Source organism: Crinia signifera, chromosome 2, assembly GCF_055691185.1.
Source record: "Crinia signifera chromosome 2, ASM5569118v1, whole genome shotgun sequence".
Lineage (NCBI taxonomy): Eukaryota > Metazoa > Chordata > Amphibia > Anura > Myobatrachidae > Crinia > Crinia signifera.
The window spans coordinates 65,709,696-65,736,521 of NC_139218.1; the positions used below are offsets into that span (position 1 = coordinate 65,709,696).

Consider the following 26,826-nt stretch of genomic DNA (forward strand, 5'->3'; position numbering starts at 1 on the left):
CGTGCTAGCAGCCATGGCTGGGACCCTGTTTGATTCTGCAGCCTGCGCGCCATAGGCAGATTCACAGTCAGATTTAGACGTCACCACAGCCCAGCATGGCTCTGCAGCACTGGCCAGTGGCTGTGACGGCTGCCTCAGTGAGAAGTGCCTTGGTGGCTGGTGCGGAACTTTAACTGGTGACTGGCGGGGGGCCCTTTCATTCTGCACTGTGCGCCCGCCACGGACCCTGTTGGCGCTGGCTCGCCCAAGGCACCGCGGGGTCTGCGGCCTCATAGATACATCACTGTTATACACACATTGGGCCTGATTCTGGTTCACTCCCAAAAGCAAATTCTCTTTCTAATGGATAAAACCATGTGCATTGCAGGTGAGGCAGATGTAACATGTGCAGAGAGAGTTAGATTTGGGTGTTATTGTGTTTCTGTGCAGAGTAAATACTGGTGGCTTTATTTATACAATGCAATATAGATATCATTTTGAAGTACAAACCCCACCCAAATCTAACTCTCTCTGCACATGTTACATCTGCCCCAACTGCAGTGCACATGGTTTTATCCATTGGAGAGAATTGATTTTGTGTGTGAACCAAAATAAGGCCCATAATGCCCAATGCAGTAGTACCCCTTACTCAAAATGGTCTCAGTAAGTGCCCTTTATACACATATCTGCCATTGTCCCTTTTTTTTTGGGATTACGGCCTATGACTGTGGTGGATGAGGAACCAAGTTCTTCTTACCATTACAGGTGATAGAACCCAATTCCACATACACAAACACACACTTTGGACCTTATTCTGGTTGACTCGCAACCAGAATAAGACCTCTGTGGTGTCTCAGATCTCCGTGCGCCCTGTGCAAGAAGAGGGTGGGCAGCTGCCCGCCCCCCTCACCCGTGTCGCTGGGCCATTACCTTGGGAATGCCCATCGTTTTCATAGGAACAGCTATGAAACGCTGGGTGTTCCCATGGGTGTGCCCCCCCCCCCACCACCCCGCATCCACTAACCGCACTGCTAGGTGCAAGCAGGATGGCGAACATGCAGATCATTGTGCCACTCGCACCAAGCATCTGCACATGTGCATAACTGCGCATGCACAGACGCTAAAAACCGGTCCCTTGTGCGATTAAATTGTGCACCACACACCTTGCACGCATTATAGAGATATACATCTAAATGACCGGTGGGTGGGTCAACACCGATACTCTGACTGCTGGCATCCCACTGAATGAGAAAATCTTGACGGGGTCAAATAAGCATGTTTACTTTCTCCCTGCTACACCTAACTCTGACTTGCTACAGCATAAACATAACTTTCCTATTCCACACCCTAACACTAACCCTCCTGCCCAATAGCCTAAACCTAACCCCATATTAAGTACCTAAACCTACCTCCCCACAGCATAACTCTAACGTGTGTGTGTGTCCACAGCTAAGTCTCTCCCTAGTACCTAAACATATTTCCCACCCTACATACTATTGGAACTACGGCGTCGGCATCTACATTCATGTCAGGATTCAGGATCTTCTTAATGCGAATGGCAATTCATGTGTCTGTATTATGACAGCAGGCATCCCAATAGATACAGTACATCAGTGCTTGCGGTTGTAGGCATTGCAAGGCTCTGGCTGTAGTGAGAGTCTACTGGTCTGTCCTGTCCTCATGGAGTCTGGGAAGTAAGACATGCGGGAGATGCCGCACATGCATAGTAGGTCCTAGTGACTGCAAGCTCAGTCGTACCACCCTGGATGTTGGAGGGAGGCAGAGTAGAAGCGTAATACATACTTCAAAGACAGGGAATTTGTTGGATGAAATTGAGAAAATAATTTTTACATTTGTCACTCAATTCTAATATCTTTATTTTTTTGATAGCCACGTAAGGTGTCAAATGAAGTTGTAAGGGTCCAAGCTCAGAACCTGACTCTAGATGATGATAGATCCCTCATGTTCATGCAGTGGGGTCAGCTCACGGATCACGATGTTGGCCTTGCTCCAGACACCCCCGCAACAACAACTTTCTTAGAAGGCACGGACTGCGAGACCAGTTGTGCCCGCTCATACCCCTGCTTTCCCCTGATGGTAAGAAATTTTTCACAAATCAATTCACTAGTCAGAAGTCTTAATTCTAGGAAAATTTTATTGTGTGTTTATTTTCCTCTCAATTAAAGCCATAATTATTAGTGTACAGAGTATTACACAGCCCGTGCTCTGCTGCCAGCATCACCCGGAAACAGCACCATATTGTAGAACATCATTGTTAATTTGTATTATTAAACTTTATTTAAATAATGCCAAAAGTGGTCATCAGTTCCATACAGAGGGGCAAGAACTACAAGGGCAAAGTGAAGTCAGAGATTGTGTATTGGAATGAGTTACATGGGCTGTCAGGAAAACGTATATCAGATCACAAATGATATCATTTCTGAGTACTGACCATAAATATACAGTTACACGTCTTATATTAGTAATGCTATTCTATTAATTTTCCATTTGCAGATCCCACCAAATGATACTCGGGTTACAAACACGAGTGACTGTTTGCCAATGTTTAGATCAGCACCAGTGTGCAATTTAGTCACTCCTTTACGTGAGCAGATCAATGTCCTGACCTCATTCATTGACGGAAGCCAGGTCTATGGCAATGATGCTGTAGTTGCTAACAAGCTTCGGAACAACACAAACCAGCTGGGCCTGTTGGCCATTAATCAGAACTTCACAGACAATGGACATCCATTCCTGCCTTTTGCTGGGGCTCAGGATGATATGTGTATAATTACTAACAGATCACTTGGAATCCCTTGTTTCTTTGCAGGTGAGGTTTATACATACATTTATGAAGTGGTTTAGGAATCTCCTTCATAATCAAGACATCCGCCTCAAGTGCTTCTTTCTTGAACTGTGTTATTGTTTGTTTGGTTGGTTTGTTTTTATTTTTTATTTTTGTTATCGACTATTTTTGAAGGGTCAGGCTCTGGGACACAAAAAAATACAGTGTTATACAAATGAGGAAAGCACATAAGCATAAAAAAGCAACACTAGACAAATTATGATAAAAATAAACAATTTTAATATACAGATTGAGCCGGCTCCATCCTTGCAGGGGATGGCGATTCTATCGCCATCCCCCGTCAGCGGCCAGCTACCGCCAAGGGTGCGCGCGCACGAGATGCTCGCGCGCCCCGTGCCAACGGAGCTTGGCGGGGGTCCCAGCTGCCTCACCCGCCGTCCCCACAGTGCCCCTCGCCAGCCCCCCCCCCGAACTGGGCAGCGTCTCCCTGAAGCCGTGATACTGGGACGCGCGTGTGCGTCCCAGTGTCTATCGCCGGGCAAAAATAAAGCCGGCTCCATCTGTATCATATATTTAAAAAACACATATAAAAAATAAAATAAAAATGAACACAATCACATTAAATGGCAAAACAATATCAAATGTGCCTGAGGTGCTGGTGGCCACATCAATATGTGGTTAGCTTAGGGGCATAAATTATAGCCATAACTTGCAAGATTTGAAGGAGGTATAAGGGGTATCTCCGGAGGTATTTTGATAATTACCAAACTGGTCGCCACAAGTCGAATGGATGATTAATCCTTGAATGTGATGCAGTCCAATGCACTCCTTGTGCAAATTTAGCAACCAGCTAACTTGGTATAATGCAGTTCCTCTAACAGAGAATGTCCACCAGTAAGGTAAGAAAGGTCCTCCCAAGGTATGATGAATCTTAGGCTTGACCCCAATACATGTGAAGTTATCCGTGTCCGCTCGCCACGCTTCGGGCTCGGTGGCTTGCTGCGTTGGCCACACTATATTGCCGACGTGGATAGTGGGGGTATGAAAAGGTCGGGAGGACGCGTACCACGTCCGCTCACCATGCTTTGGGATGGCGTGGATGGTGGGGGTCAGTGGCGTAACTATAGCACCGCAGCCCCCACCACCGCGGGGGGGCGCTGTGCATATGGGGGCACCGGGGGCTGCAGTGCTATAGTTACACCTCCCCCCAATCCCCCGCAGGCTTACCTATTTCGCTGGTCCCGGCGGCTCCGTTCTTCTGCTGAGGACCACCACAAAATGGCCGCCCCCATACAGCAGACAGAAACTGTCTGCTGTATGGGGGCGGCCATTTTGTGGTGGTCCTCAGTAGAAGAACAGAGCCGCCGGGACCAGCGCGAAAGGTAAGGCTGCGGGGGATTGGGGGGGTTTGCATGGGCGGGGGCGCCCAAAACGTAGCTACGCTGCTGGTGGGGGTGTTTCAGGAACACATTCACACCGGCAAAATCATGAGACAGTAATGACAACGTGTTAACTGTTGACTGTTTTTTAGTAAAAGATAAGAAGGGTCAGGAATGGTAACCGGCACCCGGGGCACCAGTGGTCTGCTCGAATGCTGACCTTCTTCAGGCAACACTTAATGTTGCAGTGCCACGTCGCTTCCTTAAGAGACAGCCTCATCGGATGGCCATTTACGCAAGTCTGCGTAATGGGCAGCAATTCTTCTTGCTGAAAAAACAGCACAGCCTCCTCCTCTGATGTAGGCAGGGTGAACATGGACATTTGCTCACCTGCCATGCCTGCGCCTTGCACACCGGTCACTGTAACACTGCCAGAACTCTGAGAAGCATCCATCACTGTCAGCTATTCTCCTCAGAGTGAGTGCCCGGGAGAACTTATGCAAGTTCTGACTGACTACGCTATTTCCGTAGCTTAAGCTTATTCAGAAAGCATAGTTACGGTAACTGACAAACTTCTAGCATATAAACTAGTGGAATCGCATCACATTGCATGGATCGCATGGCACTAAAACGGGACATGTGATGCGATGCGATTTCCTTCCGCAAGCGTACGTATGTTAATTGGGCGCCCGTCTACTACATAAGTACCGATTTCTACATGTTCTATACCTATCAATTTAAGGCATTTTGGGTCACTTTTGTGTGCTTCTGAATAGTGTCTAGATACACTATGTAGTACATTTTTGTTTACAATGTTTTGTCGATGTTGGTGAAACCTCATCTTCAGAGCATGGGTATTTCAACCCACATATCGTAGCCCACACCCACAAATGAGCATGTAGACCATGTTTGTGGTATCGCAGTTTATAAACCCTTGTATATTTATGACCTCCAAACCTGGACCGAGATTTAGGTTCTGGTACATTGCTCTGGTAAGATTTAGTCAAACGAAGAGTATCAAATAAAGAGATTGCTACTGCAATATTTGCTTCCAAGGCCAGATCTGATCATCTGGCCGCTTATGTACAACGCCAATCACTAACAACGTGCCACAGGAAAAGTGGACTAATGTTGGCCATACACTAGACCAACTTTTATGCAACTATACAACTAGCTGGTTGGTTGGTTGGACTGAAAATCTGGTATGTATGTGAGCAAATTACAATCCCCAGTTTGCTTACAAACCCAGGAATATGAGCAATAACATTCATTCAAATTGTTTAAAGTAAACAGATTCTACTGCAGTACCTTGTTTGAATGACAGTTTTTGTCTGATCATTTGGGAGAGAATTACTGAATTACAATTGACAATTGCTCAAATTCAGTACCATATTTTTATTCCATCCCACCAATTAGTTAGATAGTTGGATGAAAGTTGGTCTAGTGTGTGGACAGCAGAACACTATCATAGCCCCATATTGATGTCCCCATAGAGATGCTATTATGAGTGCATTATATCTTCTGTATTAGTCTTATGAATTGTATCTCTGACTTGTGGAAACAGGCTTTGTGGTGTAATTTCTGATGTCATTGATCTGTTCTAGGGGATACCCGCGTCAGTGAACAGCCTGGTCTCACCGCATTTCAAACACTCTTCATGAGAGAACACAATCGTATTGCAAGAGAGCTGCACGTCTTAAACCCATGTTGGTCAGGGGAAACGCTGTACCAAGAAGCCCGGAAGATCGTAGGATGTATGATGCAGGTACAATATAATGTCTTCTCTACAAAGTGCGTGTTGGGCGCTCACCAAGGGCTACATCACCAGCATAGGTAAAGACCTCCATTCACTATGCAATTTGGGCTCTTTTCCTACAATTGAAGCAATCAGTCGCAGGAAAAGAGCCAAAATTGCAGGTGAATGACAATAGGTCCCATGCGATGCATTGCCCCGTTCACTTTGCACTGGAGCTTCCAAGTTGCACCAGTTGGAGAAGCAATCTGCAGGATCACTTCCGAGCCAGGCAGGTTTGGCTAGGATTGCATGTTATATATTGTATGCAAAAGGACTGCATGTGATATATCGGCTTAAAAGGGCATTGCATGCAACTTCTCTGAGGGGAGATGTCGCCGTAATGTAGTGGAACACTGTGGCATACTGTATGGGAAGCGGTACATCTGTCAGAATGAACTTAGGTCTACAGTCATTAGGTCGACCCCACTAGGTCGACTTGCAGGAAGGTCGACCTGACTTAAGGTCGACATGGGCCAAGGTCGACATGACTTAAGGTCGAATTTGCATAAAGGTCGACATGAGGAAGGTCGACTGGTCATAAGGTCGACATGGGTTTTTCACTGTTTTTTTATCCGAATGTCGACACAGTCGACATGGACACAGTTGGCAATGAGAATCGGACCCTCGCATCGCTCGCTGCGCTCGGCACACTATTTTATTCTCCCACCACGCCCTAGTGGATGGTAGGGCATGAAATACCGCCTGTCGGCACATGTCGGCTCAAAAAACAGTGAAAAACCCATGTCGACCTTATGACCAGTCGACCTTCCTCATGTCGACCTTTATGCAAATTCGACCTTAATTCATGTCGACCTTGGCCCATGTCGACCTTAAGTCAGGTCGACCTTCCTGCCAGTCGACCTAGTGGGGTCGACCTAATGACTGTAGACCTAAGTTCATTCTAATAGATGACCGCTTCCCACTGTATGTGAACAGAGGATTCTGCTTGGCATAGGGGGAGATCTTCTATGCCTTGGAGAGGGATGAAGTAAAGTATCCCATCAATAATTTCCTAACTGCCATGTTACAAGTTGTGTTGAAATGACAGGATGTGCTGGGTGGGTAGTTTATCTTTCTCCATTTTTTTCACTCTCCAAGGTTTAGTAAATTAATGTGTACTGGAGCCACTACAGAGTGAGTAACACATGCAAACCTCCCAACATTTTCGTATGCTGACTCAGGACTTCCTGCACCAACCCTGAAAAAGGACATGACCTCGGGAGGGGGTGTGGCTTCGCAGAATGCTCGCAATCATGAGGCCACTGATAGCTGCCGGCCATTCCACCTCTCCCTTCTGTCTCACTGATTAGATGATGTGCGCATGCACACAGCGTCTATTAGAGCAGCAACTGACAGAGGGACTCTCAACTGCCCCACCCCCCGCTGCGGGACACTGCCAGTCCCGGGACCTGGGACAATCCCAAAAAAACATGATTGTCCAGGAAAAATTGGGATAGTTGGGAGTTATGGCAAATGTGTACTGGTTGGAGAATTTATATTTCATTAATTAATTTGTTCTTATTATTAAACTTTTTTAATAACCAGCTTATCTTATTGACAATTTTATTGATGGGGGCCCCCAGAAGAAGGTTGCCCTGTGGTCCCCATAACCTTAACCCAGCCAAAGCTGTACCACTACTTAAAGGCGACGACCACCTTTTTACTTTGTATGGGGTGATTTTACCATTGTAATTAACTAAATTTGTCAGCAGTACATAGCTGCGGGGCAACTTCAGCCCTGTGCTGAGAGATGCAGTTTAGCGCAGATCACTCAGCACACATTGCTGACACACATGCTATACACCAGCGATGTGTGCTGAGCGGTTTGTGCTAACTGCTAACCAGTGTTCTCCAGTGAGAACACCGGCGATCTTACTAGATTTATACTGCATGCTTGAATGATCTAGCCTGGCTATAGCAATGCATGGGATCGCGTATCGCCATCGCTCGTGCGCATGCAAACAGAGCGATCCATGCTTAATTTCTAAGTAAAGATCACTTAGAAAATAGGCAAAAATCAAGCTCTCACAGCAGCAATTGTCAGATGTATAGTCTCCGCAGCACATCTGACGATTGCCACGCATCGGGATTGAATCTAAATCAAATGCATTCAATTTCGAACCAAACCGTGTGTACACCCTCTAAGGCTTGGCTACTTACCCATGTTCTTTGGTATTGAAATGAGGAGGAAGTATCTCCTGCTAAGTCAGTACATGCAGTCAAAATCTAGTCAAATTGTTAAGCAGGTGACTGCAAATCTCTGTGTGTGTACAGGATGAGTGATAGTGATCGAGATCTCTCATTCTGAACCACTACCTGGCTTTTTTTTTTTTTGCTTAAGCAAAATTGCTTAGCAAAATCGATTAGCACAAATCACTGCATGTGTATGTGCTCCCCATGGGAGATCTGGGCACCAGGAAATCGACTACCCTAAATAGCTTAGCAAAATTGCTTAGCACACATCTCTACGTGTGTATGCCGCTTTACCCCGTGAGATCCATACAGCAGAGATAATGGCCAGTTGTGGAATGGGGGAGATCCTTAAGGGGGATGTTGATATTGCCTGTGCAAGGTCCCCTGGATATAAACTTTCTATCGGCATATATGGACTGTATGACATCATTGCACAATAATCTTATCACTAATTAACTAACTTAACTCAACTAGAAATAATCACACAAACAACTGAAATGTCATTTATAAATTGGTCAACCGTAATTTATTATGATCTTTAAACTAAGTATGGTGGAAATAAGAACGGCCAGACCCACAGTGACATTACGACTTAACGCCGACACTCATGTCCATGACATGATATTCCTTAATTTGTTGGCAACACCAACAAATGCCAGGTCTCAGACTCTCTCCCCAATACACCATAATTGGGCCAGCCAGACAACCAAGCCCCAATGACCCCCGGTAAGGAAAGCCAGTGTATACAATGTATTGGCAAAGAGCACACCCTTAAAACAGCAGCGCAATAGCCCCTGTAACTGCCATTCTTTCCCGCCAAAAATATAGGTTGACAAACCCCCAACTGGCAAAGAAAAAGAAACCGGTGGGGACAAAGGTGACTTGGGGAGGGAGAGCGGGGAATATTCCGGAGAAAGAGATGGCTGAAACTCATGCCTCAGACAAAATGTCTGCTAGCCCCTTCCTAACACTCCCCTTATTTAAATTAACTACATGCCTAAGCCTGTTAACTGTTCGCCTACCTAACAGAACTCTGCAAGGATCAGACAATCCCTCAACCTGGAAGTTTATTACCGCTCGTGCTGTTTGCACTCGTTTTTCATCACATGACAAGTCCCAGAGCCAGTGTGAGTGTGTATCAGTCAGCTTCACAGAATGCGGTCACCGCGGCCAAGCGGGAACCAGCTCTCACAGCAGCAATCGTCAGATGTATCGTCTCCGCAGCACATCTGACGATTGCCACGCATCGGGATTGAATCTAAATCAAATGCGTTCAATTTCGAACCAAACCGTGTGTACACCATCTAAGGCTTGGCTACTTACCCATGTTCTTTGGTATTGAAATGAGGAGGAAGTAAATCTAGGTATACACTATACATTTTTTTAGGTGAGATTTGCAATTTGGCAATTGGCTTGATTTATTGTGGTTTATGTCGGCATGATCATTTTACTCTAAAATGATAAAAAAAAATTACTACAAACACTCTCCTTTGATTATCATATTGGTCAGACTTGCCAAAGGAAATTAGTAAAAAAAAAAAAAGGACCTGATATCCTGCAGTGTGTAGGCATTCTGGGTAATATGACTATTTCCTAAAAAATTTCTTGAATTCCCCTCCTCCATGTGGATGGAGTTATCCAAATTATAGATCCATAAATTTGGAATATTTCTAAATAAAATTGTACAGTGTGCAGCACAAATACTGGAATGTCGATTTGACTGAAAAATTGCATTGTGGGCACCTAGTTTAAGAGCTTTAATTAGACTAAACTGAATTCTTATACTGTATGTTTGCTGACATGTCAAATTCAAAAGCAGAAAAACTACAGTACAAACACATCTGTGGTAGGTCAGCTAAAAATAAGCTGCTCACAAGAAGAAAAGTAACATAAAAGCATATGCATTTTTTAGACTATAAAGTTAATGTACTGTACATTATTCTATTGTCCACTAGGTACTTTAAAAAACTTTTTTTTTTTTATTTTTGCTTGCTGTTGCATTCTGAGTTAAGCATCCTTTATTTTTTGTTTATAGAAAATTACATTCAACGACTGGCTGCCACTGCTGTTTGGTGATGAACTGCCAAGAGTTCTTCCTGCATATACATCTTACAATGAGAGTGAGGACCCACGGGTGTCCAGTGTCTTCACTATTGCCTTCAGGATGGGTCATACTCTGATACAGCCATTTATTTACAGATTAGCAGATGGTTACCGTCCCTACAGCCCAGAACCAATGGTCCCACTGCATCAGACATTCTTTGCCAGCTGGAGAGTGTTGAAGCAAGGTAACAACCTGTTATTATCATGCAGCTTATGTGTGAAATGCATATGGTCCTGCAAACTGTCAGCACTTACCCCAGTTAATTCACAATCATCATCTAAGAGATCTAGTCAGTGGCATAACAATTGTACCGCAGACCCCGGTGTGACTTGAGGAAGCCAGCGCTAGCAGGGTCTGTGGGGCGTGCAGAAAAAACAAGCTGCCATGCAGTGATGAACAGTGGGGTCTGCCAGCAGAGTGAGGCAAAGTGCCCGCAGAGTGACAGCCCAGTTCCTGCACAGAGATGCATGAGTACCCCAGGCCAGTTCAGTGCTGCACTTGTTATCTAATTTCAGGCATCGATCAACATCAACAGCACTCCTACTCGGTGCTCTGCTAGGAGGCCTGCTCTGGTAATGGACGTGAAATGCCAAAGCATTCGTCCACAACCTTGAATGACTGAGGAGCCGGGTAATGGAGGATGGTGCCGGTCATATGTTGTGTTTGTGTCTATTTATATATATATATATATATATATATATATATATATATATATATATATATATATAAGATGCAAATAGTCGGCACTACTCCAATGATAGTTACTTGTCCCCGGTGCCCACAAATCCAAACCAGGGTCCAGACACAATACAGTTATAGTACATATACCATACCATACAGTGGCACTCGGGTCCTCAAGAAAAAATTACTCCACACAAGACTTCAGTCTATCAACGTTTCATTTCCATATAGAAAATGTCATCAGGATACAAACATTGTGTTATAGTTAGCTCACCTTATACCCCATGAGTAGTGGAGAGATGGCATCATCTCCGTGCACTGCGACGGGCTGATGTCATCAAGCTAGGCCGTCTTTACGTGACGTGTGCCAGCTAGGTCACATGGGGTGGCATGTTCTGCCACTATAGAAACAATACAAAAAACATAATCAACATGCAAAAAAGGGCACAGAGTATAATGCAAGTACATCAGCAGTCTATCATAACAGTATTCATAACAGTAGCATAAAATGAAATGTATAATGTGATCAGCATGATAGATTGATATAGCCGATCTGCCACCTGTCACAACTTATGTATAGACAATGCCTCTTAGTGCCGTATTTCAAAACAGTGCAATCTCCATTATTTAAATACATATTCTAATACTCAAATAAAACTATAGTATGGATACCAGAAACCATCTATAGTAAAGATCAAAAACATGATATCTAAGAAAGAAGGGTATTTTCATATTATCCCTACTTGTTAATAATTGTATAAATTATCCAGAGCAGATATAGGCAGCACTCCGACAGGCTTTCAGTAGTTTAAAATCTTGCCTTTATTAGTCCCATGGCATTTCGGTAAGACCCCGTTATCAAGGACATACAAAGCAGAATACCCTAGGGAAGGGGAAGAAACCCAGTGTAGTTTCCACTACAGCCCCTAAACACACCATGCAATAAAGACAGACAATATGCACAATAACAATATTGTTAACAATGTTATTGTTCAGTATGTATAACTGATAATAATGTGCGCTTACATGGATCGTTATTTACCTCCGGCTATCTAGATTTTGCCTGCATACTGTATACCAAAGATCTGTGCAGGCGATGGCAATGTGCAGGACCATGCATCGCCATCGCTATGGGGTGTACACATTGAGCACTTTGTGCTTCATTTCTAATACCCCTTTTCCACTTGCAGTCCCGGTTATACCCGGGAATGTGTTCCAGGATGCTTCCCGGGACACTACCCGGGAATGTACCCTTTCACATTGCATTCAGACCCGGGATCGACCCGGGACAGCCCCATTCACACTGATCCATAGATCTGTCATAGATCTGGGATCAGGAAGTGCCCCACTGCTGCATCCAGCGGACAGGGCGTCTGTACCTTGTAGGAGCCGGTCTCCTCGGAGTCGAGAGGCCATGCCCGTGTACCATAGGAGCCAGTCCCCCCCACACCGCCTCCTTCCTCCGCTCTCTCTCTCCCCGAAAAGAGCCGCTGCTGCTCCCGCCTCTTCTCGCCGGATCCGGGCTGCGTTACACTATCCTCAGTGCTTTGTCCTAGCTCTGATCTGCCGCTGCTCCTCTGCCACCTCTGCCCGGGCCGTGCACGGAGATCCGCTCTGCCTCTCCTCTCTCCGGGCTGCTCGGGCACTCCACTCACTGCAGCCGCACACTGGAAACTGACACCATCCCCATTCACACTGACGGCATCCCGTGTCGATTCCGGGTCCTACCCAGGTCAGGACCTGGGTAGAGATCCCGGAATGCTGAATACGGGATATTCCTCAAAGACCCTTTCACACTGCACTAAATCCCGGGTTGATGCCCGTCCATGTGCAAAAACCCGGGATATTTTTGCAAGTGGAAAAGGGGTAAGTGATCTAGACAGATGGTTTAAAAAATAGGCAATAGTCCCCCTATATGTATACCCTCGAAGACACTTGTATAGTGCACATATACATTGTACCTGTGTTAAGACATTTCCCACAATGTGGCATTTACAGATGGAGCAGCTCCGCAGGAAGAGGGCGTGCGCACGTGAGATGCTCACGCATCCCGTTCCGATGGAGCCCTCCGCCGCCCTCTGCCACCCGCTGCAGCTCCCCCTCTGCCACCAGCTCCCCCCGATCCCTGCTCGTCTTTACGAAGCGGAGATGGGCAGTGAAAACGCTTCCCGCTGCCGTGTTGGCAGGGACGCACAAACGTGAGAAACGCTCCTGCGTCCCCATCTGATGGAGCGCCTCTGCGCCAGCCTGCGCCAGCCAAGTGAATCTGGTGATTCCCAGAGAGGCACTTCATATGTAGTAATCCTTTGTAATATTTCAGAAACGCATTTTGGCTGTGAAGTGATTGTGTCACACATGGCGGCAATCACTGACTCTTCTACAGTAATTCTATTTTCTTCCTACTACTACTACTACCTCTATTATTTGAACATATATTTATTTTTTACTTGCAGTAGTTGTGTAAATGCTGTAGTTCCAGCTGATGCATCTACATTGTCTAGATAGGCAGTCAATAGGTCTACCCTAAATGGTCACCATGCAATAAAAGATGGACTTACAGTGTGCCAAACACAGCGGGGCACTAGCCCCGAAGCATGGTGAGTGAAGCGATATGCGTTACACTAATTGGGGGTCCATGTCGACAGTTTTCAACATTGACACGAAAAATGGGAAAAACACAGGTTAACCTTTTCATATCCTAACTTTTTCGTCGACCTTTTGACCCTGCCAATCTTTTGACCATGTCACTCTTTTGGGGTCTATCTAGACACTTTGGGGGAGGAATTTACTAAGATGGGAGTTCTATTTCACATTGGATGCTGCTATTGGCAACCAATCAGCTATTATTATCTTCTAGAAGATGCTAAATAAATAATAAATATATTCTAAATTGGTTGCCCATAGCAACATCTCCCATTTTAGTAATCGACAAACGTGTAAATGATGGTCACTGGTTTATCACTGAGCCTTGTACATTACAATCTTTTTTACAATACACTAAATGCTTTTTGCAGGTGGAATTGATCCTCTGCTCCGGGGCTTGATGGCCAATCATGCCAAATTAAACCGCCAGAACCAGATTGTTGTTGACGAGTTGAGGGAGCGACTCTTCGTTTTGAGCAAGCGTATCGGTTTTGATCTACCTTCTCTCAATATACAACGAGGTCGAGATCACGGATTGCCAGGTAACATAAACAAAAGGGGTACTTGTATGTCCGCGCTAAAGATGACCAATGGTCAAAGGGGCTGCTGAGCTGGAGTGAGTCCACACTCCTAAACGTATGCTGAGCTAGGTAACATAAGCAGTTAGCTTTAAGTTCTATAATAAAGAACACTCCAAAATATAGAGAATCGTAAATGTCATACTGTACATTGTCACCTAAAATATTTTTCATAATTTTGAATCCTGGCAGTTAAAGTTTGAAAGCTTTCAAAAGTTAGAACACTTGGGAGAGAGGAGGAGGCCCAAGTGCAGCCTCCTCTGCCCGGGGGCCCTCCTCTCTGCCGGAGCAGTAGGTTCTGAGTACTAGAGTGCTCAGACTGGAGGGTAAGTATAACAAAAATGGGTGCAATGTGCATGGTAAGGACCCCCTGGGACTATTATAGATACGCCACTGGATCCAGGTTCCATTATGAATCTGAATTGTGTATTAACTATTCTAATGACTATTTTAAACGTAGTGCTCAACCAAGTGATTTATCATTTAAACTATAATTTGTGAAACCAAATCCTACAGCTAAATACCATTAGTGCTAATACACAAGACCGCTACAGGTTTCATGTTTGGGTTTGTCTTAACCCAAAGATTAAAATGTTGTCCCCACTTCTTCCTATCAGAGGAACATAACACAATACTTTAAAGCACAAGAAAACATAGGCAAAATAATGTCACAACTTTCACTTATCAGTTTTATTACAACCTCTGTGTAGAGTTTGTACTTGTTTTTGTTTTGGGGTGGTTTTTTTGCAATCACAAAACAATACAAACTGAATTGGAAAACTATTTGCCAGTTACAGTACATATCATATACATAGTAGTGCCAGTTACAGTACATATCATGTACCATGTAGTGTCAGTTACAGTACATATCATATACCCAGTAGTGCCAGTTACAGTACATATCATGTACCATGTAGTGTCAGTTACAGTACATACATGTACCCAGTAGTGCCAGTTACACATAATGTACTCAGTAGTGCCAGTTAAGCATCATGTAACCAATAGTGCCAGTTACATATCATGTACCCAGTAGTGCCAGTTACATATCATGTACCCAATAGTGCCAGTAATAGGCGCCAAAACTGTGGGTGCTCCGGGGCCCGAGCACCCACGTAAAAAGTGAGGAGCACCCACGGGCCCCGGCAGCGGGGTCCCAGCAGCAGATATGCTGTCAGCAGCGGAGGTCCCTGCAGCGGATGGGAACTAGTTCCCATCTTCCACAGAGACCCTGCTGCTGACCGCATATCCGCTGCTGGGACCCCGCTGCGGCGCTGCCGCTGCCAGAATCCCAGACGGCGAGCAGCAGGGGAGTCCTGGGGGGGTCTAAGCACCCACCGGAAAAAACGTTAATCGGCGCCCCTGGTGCCAGTTACACATCATGTACCCAGTAGTGCCAGTTACAGTACACATCATGCACCCAGTAGTGCCATTTACAGAACATATCATGTACCCAGTTGTGCCAGTTACAGTAGATATCATGTACACAGTAGTGCCAGTTATAGTGTCATAGTGCTTTTTTGCAAAATTAAAAAAAGTACATTCTAGAAACTGGTTTTCAGAAATATTTGGATAACAGATAAAGGAAACTCAACCTGTAATGTGTTCTCTCTGTCTTATGCTTGTAGTGTATTATTTATTTAAGGTATATCCTGGTTCTGTTCTTTTCAATAAAGGATACAACTCGTGGAGGAGGTTCTGTGGCCTTTCTGCACCACGTAATGTTCAGGAATTGGCCACTGTGCTGAATAATAGGACACTTGCAGAAAAATTAATCAGTTTATACGGAACACCTGAAAACATTGATCTCTGGATTGGAGGAGTCTCTGAGCCCCTGGTTCCCAATGGAAGAATTGGAAAGCTGCTTTCTTGCCTGATTGGAAATCAGTTCCGTAGAGTCCGAGATGGAGACAGGTAACTTTTGTCATATAAAGGAAAACAATAAACAGCTGCTATGGTATTCATATCAAGGAGAGATACTACAGTATAATAGTGTCTTCATTATTTGTCACTCCAGACCCCTCATACTGTATGTCCCTCTAGGCCAGCCCTATATGTCTCTCCAACCCTGGCCCTCCATGTGTCACGTCTCTATAGCTAGCCCCCCTCATGTGTCATTTGGGCTTGTTTCATCATGTGTGATTGCAGCCTCAGTCCAGACTTATTTTTTTTAATTTTGCTTCACTTATAAACAAGTGAGGATGTTTGCACCATACCCAAGCCTAATTTTTTTGATAAGCATTCATATATTTTAGTGCCCCTCATTGTGGGTGGAGCTACATTGTGTGTGGAGTATCAACTGATATGTCATAATAGGGACAGTGTGCACAGGAGGCATGCAGCAAAAATTTAGGGCATGTCCACCAACCAATTCACATTACACCACACAGTAATGTCTCTTAGACACACTATGCCAACTAGAGCCCATTAGACACACTGCCCATCAGAGGCGTAGGGAGGGCAGAGCCACCGGAGCTCATGCTCCGGGCGGCGATTGGTCGATTGGCGCCGCCGGCCCGCCCCCCCTCCACAAATGATCCCTGCATCGTACTATACAGGGCCTCAGTGGCATCACAATGTGGGTGCGGGGGGTGCGGCAATTAGCCACACTCACACCGCACCGCACCCCACCTCCGGCTGCTGCGTGGACTCGTCCCCCCTGCCCCCCACCCCCTGCTGGCCAGGCTCCAGCAATCACCGCTGCCGCCAATGAAAGCCTGGCTTGCTGCCCTGCACGCACCTGTCACTCACTGTGCAGGGGGCACAGGAAATACGCAGCGCCTGCGGGTGGACGTCAACACGTCTCTGGGGGCCGGAAGTTACTCTGGAGCAGTGGTTGTATGGCAGAGACCCCGTGGAGGAGCCACCACCAGCGGGGTCTGCAGGGAGCACCAAAAACTCCAGACACTGCTGCCCCATGAGTGAGGCTCACTGCTGTGCCCGGGTCCCGTTACTGCTGCCCGCCCTGCGCTTGATGACATGTACCCTTGATGTAGAAGTCCCCCCTTTCACGGAGAGCAGTGGCAGCATCCTAATTCTGATCCTAATGGTGAGTTGCAACTCATCATAGGCTCCGGCAGACAGTGCATTTTAAGCTAATTAATGATGTTAATAAACTTGGGGTTTGGGGGATTCGTGGGGCCCAGGGGAGGAGGGGGGGGGGGGAAGTGAATCTCTCTGGCTTCTGCTGCCGCCCTGCTGTGTTGTACAGTATATATCTTTATCTGTATATATATTTATGTACAGCTGTCAGCATCTTATATAGCGCAGCAGGTTCCGTTACAGTGTCTTATATAGCGCAGCAGATTCCGTTACAGTGTCTTATATAGCGCAGCAGATTCCGTTACAGTGTCTTATATAGCGCAGCAGATTTCGTTACAGTGTCTTATATAGCGCAGCAGATTCCGTTACAGCGTCTTATATAGCGCAGCAGATTCCGTTACAGTGTCTTATATAGCGCAGCAGATTCCGTTACAGCGTCTTATATAGCGCAGCAGATTCCGTTACAGCGTCTTATATAGCGCAGCAGATTCCGTTACAGCGTCTTATATAGCGCAGCAGATTCCGTTAGCCACGCCCCCAATTCATTACCGGGGGGGGGGGCACAAAATATGCCCTTGTTTCGGGCACCATGGCACCTAGCTACACCGCTGCTGCCCATTACACATTGTGCCACACACAGTAATGCCCATTACACATTATACCACACACCATGATGGCCATCACAAATTATACCACACCGTGGTATGCCCATCACAAAATATAACACACACCATGATGCCCATTACATATTTGATACATAAGTTTCTCTTACCTACATTCTCATTGCTAGGTTCTTGCTTGATGCCAGGGGCTTCATACTCAATGCCAAGGGGGCTTCCTGCTCGTTGCCAAGGGAGAATACATGCTTATTACCGAGGGTCGTTAAATGCTCATTGCCAAGGGAGAGGGAATTGCTCATTGTCAAGGGGGAGTGAAATTGCTTGTTGCCAAGGAGGAGTGAATTGCTCATTGCCTACGGGGAGTGAAATTGCTCATTGGCAAGGGGGAGTGAATTGCTCCTTGCCAAGGGGAGGGTGAAAAGCTCCTTGTAAGACAGCTGCTAGCCTTCACACAATTAAAGCAATGACACAGCCGGACAGCCGGTGCATTACCCGGCTGTATACAGCGGCATAGCTAGGGTGGAGCCGGTGGAGCATGCCAAAATATCACAGGACGCTGGAGCCACCGCTGCTGTCGGCTCCACCACCCTGCTCGCCTGGTCCCTGTTCCTCGCTGTCCCCGGCTGGAGACGGAGTCCCCCGCTGGACCACTAGCCAATAGGCGCTTGTGGTCCACCAGCCAATCAGAAACAGCATTGGCTGCTGGACTGCGAGTGCCTCTTGGCTAGCGGTCCAGCTGGAGACTTGAACTCTGGATACGCCGGGCACAGCAAGGGGCGGGACAGCTGGGCGGGCGGGGGAGCGGGCTGCATTCCCCCTTGGCAATGAGCAATTTAAGTTACATAGTTACATAGTAGGTAAGGCTGAATAAAGACTTGCGTCCATCTAGTTCAACCTATGTTTATAATAGTTTATTCCTTGTTGTATAGTATGTTCTGATATTTTAAAGACCGATTACTGTATGTTTCTTATTTGTACCCGTGGATGTTTTTAACCAATGAATGTTTATCCAATCTTATTTTAAATGTATTTATTGTGTCTGCCGACACCACTTCTCCAGGAAGAGAGTTCCAAAGTTTGACTGCTCTGACCGTAAATAAATTTATTCTTCTAGATGAACAAAATCTTTTTTCTTTTAATCTAAAGTCGTGCCCTCGCATCCTAGATTCCTTTCTAGCAGAAAAAAACGGTGTTTGACAGTTCCTTATATTGGTCCTTGATTTATTTGTACATGTTGAGCATGTCCCCCCCTTAAACTTCTCTTCTCTAGTGTACATAGTCCCAAATTGCTTAAATTCTCCAATCCCCTAATAAGCTTTGTTGGTCTTCTTTGGATTTTTTCTAATTCTATGATGTCCTTTTTATAGTGTGGGGCACAGAATTGTACTCCATATTCGAGGTGATATCTAACCAATGCTTTCTACAGTGGCATAATTACGTTTGAGTCCCTAGTTTCCATGCCCCTTTTAATACATGCTAAAATTTTGTTGCCCTTTTTTGTTGCTATATTACATTGAGCATTACACACCAGTTTGTTGTCTATTTGAACTCCTAGACCCTTTTCAAGTACTGAATTACCCAATTATTCCCCACTTAGGTTATAACTAGCATACTGGTTATGTCTCCCAAGGTGCATAACCTTGCATTTATCCACATTGAATCTCATCTTCCACTTTATTGCCCACTCATCTAGATTGTCAAGATCCTTTTGAAGCGTGGTGACATCTTCTGATTATTTAATAACTCTGCTCAGTTTTGTGTCGTCTGCAAAGATGGATACATTGCTGACTAACCCCATCCCAATATCGTTAAACAAAATGTTAAATAAAATGGTCTCTAGAACTGAACCCTGTGGCACTCCACTTAGTACTGGTATCATATTTGATACGGCACTTCACAAACACTCTTTTCTCTATTACACAGCCAGTTCCCTACCCATCTACAGATATTTGCCCCTAATCCCAGGTCCTCCATTTTATTTATCAACCTCTTGTGTGGTACTGTATCAAAAGCTTTAGCAAAATCTAGGAAAATCACATCTACAGTGTGTTCATTATCAAGGTTTTTGCTAACCTCCTCATAGAAACCTAGTAGATTAGTTTGGCATGAATGATTTTTCATGAACCCATGCTGGTTAATACTGAGTAAACTATGAAGATCTAAATATTCCTGGATACCATCCCTTAAAAATCCTTCAAACGGTTTACCCACTATTGATGTTAAACTCACAGGTCTGTAATTAACGGGATCCTCCCTTTTTCCTTTTTTTGAATATTGGCACTACCTCTGCTGTTCTCCAGTCTTTTGGTACCTTACCTGATGATAGTGAATTATCAAAGATGTAATGTAGAGGGGTCGCTAGTTCCTCCCTTAATTCCATTAGTACCCTAGGATGAATCCCATCTGGCCCTGGTGATTAGTTTGTTTTGATTTTGCTGAGCCTCAATATTATTTCCTCGGTCGTTGAATTTACCCTTATTTACTTTTGGAATGTACTGTATTTAACAGTTAATGATTCAAGACAATTTTTTAGAGTATCCCACATTTCCTCAGCATTTTTCCCCTCAAAAACTGTTTCCCACACATTTCCTTTTAGGGCTTCCTTTTCAACTATCCTGCTGGACCACGAGCTCACTGTCTGGCAGCCAATCAGGAGCCACTGCTGGACCACGAGCTCCAATTGGCTCGCGGTCCAGCGTGAGAGTTGAATAGCGGCAGACCTGCTTTGACTGCTATCTTACTAGGAGCAGTAGCTGAGTGAGGCACGAGAGTAATCAGGTCACTGTCAGCACCCTGATTACTCTGGGGCCTTACACAGCGGCATACAACTCATAATGGGTGTGCTGGCCCTGGCTAAATCATAGCTTCCCATAAAAGTGTGCTGTTTAGTGCCCCCCCCCTATTTATATATAGATATAGATATATAGATATATATATCTATATATACATATACATATATAGATAGATAGGCAGACAGGAATGGGCTGCACTCGGAGGAAACTTTCAACGGTTTAATGTTGTGAGGCAAAACCAACATTTCGGAGTACGGTAACCCCTTTGTCAAGGTGCTCAAAGATAAACCTTATAGGATTATATTTATTCATTTTTCCTCCTCCAATCAGACCGCATTTCGGTGGTCACGTGTTTTGTTACAGGCCAATCTTGTGCTTCTAGTTTATTCTGCTGTCTGACGGCGTCTCCATCTTTTTTGCCCTATTTCCGGGACACGTGACTCGCGTCATGCATCACCTGCTCATCACGTGGTCCAGAGTGACCAATCAGTGCTTTAGGATCACGATCTCAGGTTTAATTTTACCCAGGACTCTGTATATTGTAATTTCGGATTCAATATTTTCTAGTTATGTTTATTGAAGCTTTCTTCCATATCACTGTCCTTGTGTGTATGTGTTCTTTGGTCCGCTCTTATATCTCAGTGAAATGCTGATATTTCTGTTTCATGTATTTCTTATAGCACTGTGGTTGTGTTATTGTTATATACTCAATGTTTGAGAGTCCGGAATCTGTATGGAGAAATATCATTTTCATATAAAGTTCATTCGGTTTTTACTTTGAATGCTGTCAGGAGGTTTAATGATTTTCCTGTTTATATGATTCTACACTTTATTATTTAGATCTTATGCAGCCCATACACGGTCCGTTTTCGCCGGCTCTGTTTAGTACTATGTGATGCGCGCTCCCGCGCATCACATAGTACGGTACAAAAAGTATGTGCTGCACATATTTTTTGTACTAGGTACACATCGCATCGGATCACAGTGCATGCACTAGGGATGCGATCCGATGCGATGCGTGCTAATTAAGTGCCAAACGGATCCGTTAAACAGACCGTGTATGGGCACCTTTAGTCATATCCCTGGGTATTTAGTATCCCATCTTTTGCAAATTAATTATAGTTTATTCAGATTCCCATCTGATGTTCGTGTCATTTTAGTGAGTGAATTAACTGAGGTAGAGGGAAAAACGTGCAAAAAAAATGTGCGGCGGCCTACTCTAGCAACCTTAAAAATGGTCTTCAGTATGGGTGCAGCCATTTTCCGAATGTCACTTTTTTATTTAAGCAGCAGGAGTCGGAAGAGCCGGGACCCGCAAGACAGATGTGGCAGGAGGTACCAGCCGCACAGGCGGGGTTAACTCAATGGGGGGGGGGGGTTTGTTAACACTACTGGGGGGTTTGTTAACCCTATGGGGGGAGGGGGGCGGTGCTGGCAAAATTTTCACATGGGGGGCGTGTAATTAATAGTTACGCCACTGGACGAAACGCATTGGGCACCTACCTCTACCTCTCCACAAACTTGATGCAGAGTATCAGATAAGCTTACATGTACATTTTTATTGTATGAGTCCATTTTATCCATTTTTGTTGTGTGTATGTCGTATTAAACTTTTTGAAACCATATCACACTTAGATGTCTCTGTTTTCAGGGGGGGGGGGGGGTGTTCAGTTTTAAGGTCCCACTTCTGAGGAAGTAAGTAACCCAATAAACAACACATAGTGAGTGAAAATTATATACCACTTCCGTACTGGGTGTCTTTTTTTATTTTGGGCACTTAATTTTTGTGGATATATATTTTTAACCACATGGTGGCAGTAGAGCACCATTTGCACATATATTTGAAATACCGTTTTTTATGTGCATGTATATAGATAGATAGATAGATACACATACACACAAACGCTTATTTTCGGCACAAAAGTCACTTTATATAAAAGTGCGTGCACTGATGTTTTAATTCTTTATACCACAACAGTCCACAGATATACCAATTGATGACTCTGGAAGAACACCAGGAAGCAGTATCACGCCAAAGATACCACTATATGCTGTGACACAACATCTTGATTTGGTACACCTTTAGAACACTTATTTAGTGTATCTATCTATCTATCGTGATGAATGTGGCACTCCCAGCTCCAACCATGGAATAAGCAGGCTACACAGGTATTCAACTGCAATGTTTCAATGCTGTTTTATTCAGGCATTTTCATCAGACAATGCCTGAATAAAACGGCATTGAAACGTTGCACTTAAATAACTGTGTAGCCTGCTTATTCCATGGTTGGAGCTGGGAGTGCCACATTCATTACTTGCTGTATCTCACATAACTAATGGAGGCACCCGGTTTGAGATAGATAGTTAGATAGATAGATAGATAGATAGATACAGGGGCGGATTGGCCCGCCAGGCAACCGGATTTCATCCACTTTCCCCCTTACTGGGCCGCCGCTGTCTCCCCTGGCTGGGCCGTGCCCGCTAACCACAGCCACCAACTCCTGGGGGCAGAGTGACATACCAAGTATGTTAGCTGATAGGCGCCGTGGAGAGAGTCTGACTGGGATGGCTGCCAGTGATGAAGATGGCGACGGCCGGTGGTCCTTGAGGAGAGCTACTGCCCATGCCCAAATTCAGAAGCTCCTCCTCCTCCCATGGGACTTTGCACCGCAGAGCTGATTGGGTCTGATACTAAAGCAGCCAGCCAGTCTTCATTCCTGCACAAAGTAAGGCCTCCCACGGCAACCCGTTAGCACCATAGTCTCGTCCCCCCCCAGGCAACCCGTTAGCACTACCTCCACCGGCAACCCGTTAGCACCCTCTCCCTCCTGAAACACCCCCCCGCGGGCAACCTGTTAGCAATAACCCCGCCCGAGCAACCCATTGGCACTACCTCCCCCCTCCCTCCCCCCCCCCCCCCCCCCGCCGGCAACCCGTCAGCACTCTCTCTCTCCCTCAGGAACCCACCCCCACCCCCCGTCTGACACTAAAGTCACCCGGCAGCCATTCTTCATTCCTGAACAAAGTAAGTCCTCCCCGGATCACGTTAGCACCGTCGTCCCGACCCCCCGGGCAACACGTTAGCACACTCACCCCCCCAGTGGGGGGCGTGAGTTATTAAGGTGAGTTAGTTTAATGTGGTGAGTGTTGAACCCCTGTATATATATATATATATATATATATATATATATATATATATATATATATATATATATATATATAGAAAAAGAAATAGGGGTGCGCTTAATGTACCACTTAGTGGCTATACATACAATAAGTAAAAGGCGTATCATAAAAGCAGAACAGCATTTATTAAAGGTTCATACAACAATAAAAGATTCTTTCATTTGTTCAGAATTTTTCAGACGTGTGCCACATACACTGTAAATCCGCGGCCCAACGCGTTTCGTCCCTTAGGACTTCATCAGGGGCAGTGAATCAATCGGAATGGATGTGGTCTTCTTTGACCAGATCAATACATAAAAGTGTAGGCTTCTTCAAATTTCTAGTGGGTGTGTTAATAACCCTTTAGGGTGGATGGATGAATTTCAACACCAGCAATGGGATCACATATATAAAAAAGATTTAGGATATCCCTCCGTTCACAAGAGGATGCAATTTCCTTTAGGGTGGGTAGATGGGCTTCCACACCAAAACAAAAGAAAATTGGGTATCCTTCTGTTCACAAGTAAATGCAATTTCTAAAAGCGTATAGACCAAGTATCACAGGGTCTCCAGGAGTTAATAAACCAAAGGCTTGATATGGCACCAGAAGGACTGTCAGCCGAGTATCACGGAGTCTCCAGGAGCCTGTGTCCTCCGTGATACTCATACAATAATTACTGAATGATACACCAATCACAATTCATATGACAATTCTTTGTCCCCTTCCAGAATGACATGTAAGATTCTTTCAGGATAAAAGTTCTTTATTGAATCCCAACGCGTTTCATCAGAACAACTTCATCAGGGGTGTGACAAAATAATTTATTATTAGGCCTGTGTGGCAACTAATGTTTCATTCAGGACAAGGTAAAATCAATAAGGTGATACATTTGGAGGAAGCCAATCCGGCTTAGTGTGCTAAATAATTCTGTAAGGATGAGGTCCTTGAATGTGGGGCTCACAGGGCCATATTCATACGGATGAACCTTATAGATTAAATGAAAAAAGAGATCCAGATAAGAGTATCACCTCTCAAATAATCACTGCAGTGTAGTAAAGTCCCAAGCTCCTTCACTGGCTGATATATATATATATATATATATATATATGGAAGAAGAAAAACCGCACACCACTTACATAGATAGTGGGCGGGTGCTAGATCCCATATAAATCAATTACATCAGGTTTGTATTTCCCTTGAGAGGAAAAGAAATCTGCACACCACAATGCATAAAACGCTTTCAATGCATTGAAAGCGTTTTATGCATTGTGGTGTGCAGATTTCTTTTCCTCTCAAGGGAAATACAAACCTGATATATATATATATATATATATATATATATATATATATATATATATAATATATATATTTCTAGGAGAGGAAAGAGGAGCGCTCCAAATAGTGCTTTATCTTTTTATTTCAATCGAAAAAATAATAACATCCACAAGTACATTGTAAATGGTGTCACGTACCACAATAGACGGTTAGGCACAACCGCGGGTGATATACAGCATGAACTGGGGCTGTCTCCGACAGCAAACAGATTGGCAAACGGGTGCTCTCACCACTCTCACATCCACCACGGAGTTCAGACCGACGCCAGGCCACGTTTGCCAATCTGTTTGCTGTCGGAGACAGCCCCAGTTCATGCTGTATATCACCCGCGGTTGTGCCTAACCGTCTATTGTGGTACGTGACACCATTTACAATGTACTTGTGGATGTTATTATTTTTTCGATTGAAATAAAAAGATAAAGCACTATTTGGAGCGCTCCTCTTTCCTCTCCTAGAAATACCGTTTACCTGAGAATCCAGGTGCCCGCAAGGGTAATTAAGAGGAAGCTGCCGGTTGTATACCTGATCTAAAGTGCTGGGAAATTATCTCCTTCTCCCCCAAAGCTAAAGGACTGATTTGAATCCTACTGAAAGGATAAGGACTTGCGCGCTAATTGGACTCTTTTTGTGATATATATATATATATATATATATATATATATATATATATATATATATATAGTGAGTCAGCATTCCCCCACATGAAAGTAATGTGGAGGATCCAGACCAGTTTTTGCTGGCAGTAGCAGAAGCCCAGGTGTAATCAGCAGCACCTGGGATGTCCTGATTTAAGGCTTCCCATGGCATTGTTTTCTGGCTCTCGATGGTGAACTATCTGCCCAAGAGATAGACGGGGGGGATGGATAAGGGACCATTGGAGCCTGTTAGGAGTCTGTTATGCCTGTATGCTACTGACTGTGATACCAACTGTATGAATGTCACCTGCTATGCTGTACCTGCGGATGAGATTAAACTACCAAGTCATCATCTGTGACCCTGTTTTGTGATCCTTGTCACAACGTGTATATAGGCAGTATTTCTCCTTAAATGAAAGTATATCTCCTTAAATGAAAACATTTACATTTATCTCCTAAAAGGAATTTTACTTTTCGTAATGAAAATGTACACAAAAAAAGATGATTAATCGTTCAATACTTTTTTATTTAGGTTTTTCTATAAAGATCCCACGGTGCTTAGCCCAGCTCAAAAAAGATCAATAGAAAATGTGACTCTGGCCAGTGTCATATGCAAAAATACGAACATCAAACAAGTCCCACATAATGTCTTCTTGGGGAACACATACCCACAAGATTTTGTCAACTGTTCCAGCATCCCATCCCTAGACCTGCATCCTTGGAGAGTTTAAGATAGAGAATATACTGTAAGTACACAACAACAGAAAACAACTAAACTTGTCAATAATGTAAAATGGTTTGATTTCAAACATTTACTGAAGATGGTTGGTAGAGATGACTGATATTTTCAAAATGGCTTCTTCACTAATAATACTGAAGCCAGAGCTGCCTACCTTTAGGGTCTCCTTACTGGGAGGAGAACTTGTTTGTTGTACCACCAGGGGGTGGGGCTGGGCTGTCATTCACTAGGCTCTAGCCCAAAAACACCATGATTTGCGTGTCCATTAGGAGGGTTGAGCTAAACGGCACAAATGTGGATCATTAAGCCCCGCTCCACACATTGCGGACCTGAAATTCCTGG

General features: G+C 44.6%; 1 protein-coding gene across 1 annotated transcript in view; it reads left to right on the top strand.

Annotated features, from left to right (window-relative positions):
• Positions 1–26,476, top strand: part of LOC146058403 (myeloperoxidase-like) — a 47,019-nt gene extending 20,543 nt beyond the window's left edge. Inside the window, exons 6-12 of the mRNA XM_083170684.1 lie at positions 1,870–2,076; positions 2,494–2,809; positions 5,769–5,929; positions 10,188–10,440; positions 13,952–14,122; positions 15,832–16,069; positions 26,278–26,476. Coding sequence (XP_083026810.1) covers positions 1,870–2,076; positions 2,494–2,809; positions 5,769–5,929; positions 10,188–10,440; positions 13,952–14,122; positions 15,832–16,069; positions 26,278–26,476 — 1,545 coding nt within the window. The remainder of the gene's footprint in view (positions 1–1,869; positions 2,077–2,493; positions 2,810–5,768; positions 5,930–10,187; positions 10,441–13,951; positions 14,123–15,831; positions 16,070–26,277) is intronic.
• The last annotated feature ends 350 nt before the right edge of the window (positions 26,477–26,826 follow it).